The sequence below is a fragment of the Gymnoscopelus braueri genome (assembly GCF_963280865.1).
Source record: "Gymnoscopelus braueri genome assembly, chromosome: 12".
Taxonomy (NCBI): Eukaryota; Metazoa; Chordata; class Actinopteri; order Myctophiformes; family Myctophidae; genus Gymnoscopelus; species Gymnoscopelus braueri.
The window spans coordinates 21,427,413-21,433,412 of NC_137614.1; the positions used below are offsets into that span (position 1 = coordinate 21,427,413).

Genomic DNA, 6,000 nt, shown 5'->3' on the forward strand with positions numbered 1-6,000 from the left:
AAGTCCACTTGTGTGAATGTTAAAACTGCCCTCAAAATTCCCCTCTTCGCTGTCCTAGCCAATGGGTCTGAAACGCAAAGCAAGATCGTACAAAAGCATACATTCTGAATCACTGAAATAGCTAGTAACTACTGCATTTTAGAACGGATGGGGTTTTTCATCACTGAGCAAGATGTACATCTTGCACATCAGTACACATGGAGAAGAATCAATGGAATCAATGGAATGCCAGCAATCAAAAAGGAACATTAAGAGTTAATAACACACACACACAAAAATAAAAATAATTGCCTTGATCACTGGTGAATCCCTCTCATCTACCTTGTCAGAAAAATGCATCAATGGACTTAACAAGATACGCCCCAGATAGACCCATAGCACATCACAGTGGATCTGCTCATTGAGGAAAAAACAGAGCATCCATTCACAAGGTAACGGCCCCTGGCTCCACGGCACACTGGTCTGATCCAGGTCACATTGCTCTCAGACACTCTGAGCAAAGCAAGGCATTGCCTTATTGCCAAATGTCAATTATTTTCCCCCTTTCTCTACCAATTTAGTCGTACCCAGTCGTCGCAAATTCCTGAATTCCAGACACACTGTGTAGTCTTATCACTGCTTTTTCACTGGTTCACCTGCCAATAAGGAGCTTCACCGGGACAACATAGACTGAGAATACCCTACTCCTTCAGTTCAACACCCCCTGCTAACAGGTGTCCTGAGTGCCTCGTGCCTAATCTGTACATAGGAGTCACTGGTGCAGTGGTCCAACAACAAAGATTGGCCTCCCTGTCCTGTTTCCTTCCCGTGAACATGGCCAATTATGCGGACTCCCGGTCCCAGCCAAAGGCACCAGAGGATTCAAACCCATACTGTTTGGTTGATTGATTGAATACTTTATTAACAGTTTGCAAAAAGTACAGAGCTACAATTATACAATAATGCTAAAAGGAAAACACAAAAAGCCCTGAGGGCTTGTTTCCATTGTGGTTCAGTTCTCCACACTAGTGAATAGGAACTGTAGTAGCCCTGTGCCACCTGAGCACCCATTGCATAAGAGATATGAAGGCCGGGGTCTGCAAGACGTCTCTATTGTTAGTACAAATACTTCAATGCCATACAGCACATACACGCACATGTACTACATTGGTTTCTTTCTCATTCACGGCTCAACAGGTTTTTTATTTCCCCAAAGAGCACATGAGAGATGAGTGGTGGGGGCAGGGTACTGTACTCAAGTGTAAAGACGATGCCACGCATCAAGCCATTGAAGAATCTCTCTCACTCCCCAACCGTCTTCAGAATAAAGAACAAAGGCCCCTGTCAAGGCTTCACTCAAGTCACTTTCACAATTCTCTCTTCCTCATTTACTCACTCACTCACTTACACACACACACACACACACACACTCACTCGCTTACTCAAACACAGTAGAATCCTCAGTGTTAATTCATCCATTTGCAACTCAAAGTGAAATGAACACACAGGATTTTACAGTGTACTCTCCACCTCCTGTCACTCTACATCTCTCACACACACTTCTGTGCCCACACTCCAACAGCAGACCACCACATCTGCCACATCACAATGTCGTCTTACGTTCAAAGTCAGAGTCGTCGTCATCATCATCGTCTTCTCCATTGGACTCTGTCTGCATCGGCTCCCCATCAAACATCACTTTGCCTTTAACGGCACCCGCTCCATCCTGGCTTCTGGTGTCCCGCAAGCGGGTGAAGTACTGTACGGCGAAATCAACCAGGTCTGACGGCCGTTGCCGGAGCACCTCCACGGTGTAGCCCTGCAGCAGCTCCGTCAAGCCCACAGGTATCTCGATACTCATGGCTGGCTCGCTGTGTTTGTGAGAGACTTGATTGCGGCGATTGCTGTCTACAGAAGAGGGGGGGGGGGTATTTGGAAGAGGGAAGGAGATCAATTATTTGAGTATTGTATGGGACATAACTGTGTTGAATACATGAAGGGTGGGCAACAAAACATTGTGGGCACTTGGTAAATTTGGGCACCTCAGTAGGGTGGGCACCTGGTAAATCTGGGCACCAACACAGAGTCAGAACAGAGTGGGTACTTCGTATATCCGTGCACCAAAACAGAGTTGGCACTGGGAATACTGGGCACCAAAAGGTATGGGCACCTAAGAAGTCTGGGCACCAAAACAGAGTGGGCACCGGGAATACTTCGTATGTGAAGTTTTAAACATTTATTTATTTTTTGTTTGCATTCTGTGTTCCAGACCACAACATCAATGACCACCATTCTTGCTGTGGGTGTGGTCTGGGTGTCTAGCTGTCTGCCTGTCAACGTTGATTATTCTAATAAACAAGCTCACAACGCACCGTGGTATGGCACATTGTGAGCTTGTACTGTAGATCAAGTGATTTCACTTTGTCAAAATAAGTGTTAAATAGCTCTATATTCTGATAATACTTCAAAATAAGTGTTAAATAGCTCTATATTCTGATAATACTTATTCCTATAGAGTGTTTACTTTGTTCAGTATCAGGGGTCTCCCTGTCTCTCCAGCTCTTTCATAAACAGAAAATATATTTTCAGGCCGGGATACCAATTTTATCCAATGAGGAGAGAGAACTCACACAGGATACAGGATAACCAAGGATAACCAAATGGAAGTGATGACACAAAGAAATGAGCAGACAAAATTGTAACTGTAACATTATCTCCTGATTGGCTGAAATGTGGCCACCCACCTGAACATTTATTTTCTGTTTATTAGAGAGCTGGAGAGACAGGGAGACCCCTGTTACTGAACAAACACTCAATAGCAATGATTGCTATGAGAATTTAACAAAAAAATATCAAAAAATGTCGCTAACCTTACCTTTAAGTACATGTTGATACCAATAATTTTTTACTTTTACTCAAGTAAAGTTTTCAATACATGTCTTTTACTTGTAAAAATTGTATCACTACATTCAGTACATTGTGATATTGCTATAGGTACAAAATCTGAGTACTACTTCCAACACTGGGGCCGATCTAGGACGTTACGAAAATTCAGCAAAATATTAATTCATACAAACTGCCAATGTTGTTGTTTATGCAACATGATTTCTGCCTGTAAATGGTTGATCATACATTTGTTAAAAAATGTCCATCCTTCATTTTGGTGGGGACCTTTTTTTTTACATTAAATATCGTACTATATTGGACATTAGCCTACTACTTGTAGTAAAACATTTAACATTACACGGCCCATAAACATGAGACATGTGACAAAGTCTTGGAATCTTGAATCTTAATCTTATACAGTCCTGAAGCACCTTTTTACAGTAATTTGCATCCTGGCTGATCACAACTTGTGGTCATTTCTTTAAACAGATGTTTGACACCTCTTTGTGTGAATCAAAGCTGTATGTACTGCTGCTGATGATGAGTTAGGCTACACAGAGACAACTTTGTAATTGTGTAAAATTGAGGTCTGAAGGTTGCCACCTCTATGTGGAGAAATAAGAGATGCACCCCAACATGCCAATGTTTTACAGACAATAGTATTTGATAATTTTTGTTAAATGGCCAAACAGGCAAAATGTTTATGGGGAACACAGATTGATAGGGCCATTAATTTAGCCGCTTTACATTGTCAAAACTATCTTAACCTTCAACCTTCAGTAAGTTGTTACTCAAGAAGAGTAGTGCCCAGACTTCCCCCTAAAAATCTATCTCAGGGGCCCAGTCCTCAACCCAAACAGTGGCCAGTCTTCCGGGGGGGGGGGCAGACTTCTCAGTTGTCCACTCTTCTGGTTACCACTGTGTTTGTAGGATTGAGTTTTGATTTATTTTAATGGATGGACTAATAGCAGATTTGGCCAGAGCACTGTGACTTGCTAGCTTTGTTGGTACATTGTGTCCATGTGTGTGTGAGTGTATGTGTTATAGTGTCTGTCTGACTGATGATGACAGCAGTAATAGGCTGCTAGACAGGAGGTGGTCCGCAACACAGACCATATCACGTTGACGGTTGAATAGATTCTAGGGTTGCCATTGATCAGAACGCTGTCACTGGCGACTGGACAATTTATCTAGTGTTGAGCCCTGGAACACAGTTGCCACATCTGTAACCCGCCTGTCTGTGTGTAAAGATACAGGCCTAATGTTGGCAATGTGAAGAAAGATAACCCAGAGTGGTTATGCTGGTTTTTGAGTAACGTTAGGTGTCGTTGGTAGCTGAGCTGTCAAGTTGCAGCAGTCTATGTCATTAGTAGCCTGTAAAGTGGCTATACTGTTAACAGCAGTCTGCAGGATTAGCTAGCTCATATGGCTTCTTCTAATTAGCTTAATGTGCTACTCAATCCAAAGATAGATACATTGACCATTTGGCCCATGTACATAACCAATCTAGTTGATTAAGAAATGACTATAAAAGAAGCGTGGTGGAACCAGTCTTTAGGTGTCTTGCTGCTAGTCAAACGCCTTCAGGAGAGGCTCTACATTACCGTTAGCAGTAGTATGGCGGACTGACCGTGGGAGCTATAAGCCACCGTAAGTAGCTTGTTGGATAAACGTTGCTATGATGCAGGCAGAGCATTACAGTAAGCCGTTTGGGTAAAAGTAACTGATTGACTCAACTGTGGCACACTTACGTGTAAATGGAGCTCCCCGGCTAAAGCAGCCAGTCCCCTCCTTATTCTCGGCTTCTTCCCTGTTCTCTTTTATTTCGCCTCTTCCTTTTAGACCGTCTCCTTGCCAGTGTAGCGACCGTTACCCTTTTTTCAATGAAAACGCTGTAACCGTTAGCGTTAAGCCAGCTAACGTTTACTACTACTTCAGTTTATAAGCTAGCCAGCCAGCTCTACAACACCGATACTGGCAAAACTGGGGGGATAAAAGCAAGTAAGTGGAGTTGTCTGTCCGCTGCAGCTTCTCAACCGGGCGACGTCCCTCCACACACACACACTGGAGAGCAAAGGGTGGGACTTGTTAACGGCAATCTGGAGCTAGCTAAGCTAGCTAACTTAACTAGCTAGCCGACTTGCTAACTACTTGTTAGCAGCTGCCTCCGCACGACGACACACACACGCTACTCAGCTGAAGCCGGGTGACAGATCCCGAGCCCGGCGTTTTGCTCTGGAGCCTTGCAAAACAACCGAAATAAACCCGTTAAATGAAACCCGGGTGAACAAGAAAGGGGCGATTGCAACGGGTTAAATGACTAATAACGGCACGGGGATAAAACAAATGGGTTAGGAATTCCTTTTTCTGCCTCTCCGGGCACTACTGTGGCTGTGGCTCCACACGTACAGAGAGGGTAGCCGCTGGCGCTCTGTCAGTGGGCGGGGCTGTTCCTCTCCGGGGGCGTGATGCGGCTTCAGCTGTGATGTTGATTGACAGGCTCTTCCAGCGATACACATGCAACTCGCTGCAAACATAAGCCAATTAGATAGGATTGAAGGCGGGAGTGTAATGCAGATTCGTCAAGCAGCCTCGTCAAGTGGCGAACAGAGCCCGCCTTTGGATCTGGTGGAAATTTCAATCAGTATTAAAGGACGACTTCACCCATTTTCAACCTATCTTCATAATATAACTAGTCCTCACTAATGCTCATTATATATCTATATGGTACAATTTTTGTCTACTCGGGCTGTGTCTCTCAGAGGACAGGAGGGCTGTGGACAGTTCAGAAACCCGCCTACCAGTGACATCATCGATGGGGAATCCAAGCTAATAGAAACTGCAGACTTTCTATTCCTGGAAAGTTAGCATGCTATAATGGAAGCCATTGTTTTTGTGTTATTAAAAATCTAAATACAAAATTTGAAATCTTGTTTGAAAAAACCTCCGCCTAACGATGATGTCACTGGTAGGCGGGTTTCTGAAGCGTCCACAGCCCTTCTATGAGACACAGCTGATTTGAGAATTCAAATAAAAAACTTCAAGTGGCATTTCTTCCTCGGCCTGTGTTCATGATTTGAGGCATTTTGTTCAAAACGGAGCACGCCTGCAAACTTTGGAGGTCAATCTTAACCA

The 6,000-nt window shown here is 43.9% G+C and overlaps 1 protein-coding gene across 2 annotated transcripts in view; it reads right to left on the minus strand.

Moving 5' to 3' along the window:
• prkar2aa (protein kinase, cAMP-dependent, regulatory, type II, alpha A) overlaps positions 1–5,257 on the minus strand; it is a 70,294-nt gene extending 65,037 nt beyond the window's left edge. The window contains exons 1-2 of one of the 2 annotated variants that reach the window (XM_080445749.1): positions 4,617–5,257; positions 1,600–1,883 (exon numbers count right to left, since the gene is read on the minus strand). In XM_080445749.1, coding sequence (XP_080301875.1) covers positions 1,600–1,840 — 241 coding nt within the window. In that variant the 5' untranslated portion in view covers positions 1,841–1,883; positions 4,617–5,257. Of the gene's footprint in view, positions 1–1,599; positions 1,888–4,616 lie in introns of both variants that reach the window. The other variant, XM_080445750.1, reaches the window with a different exon arrangement.
• Positions 5,258–6,000: the final 743 nt, after the last annotated feature.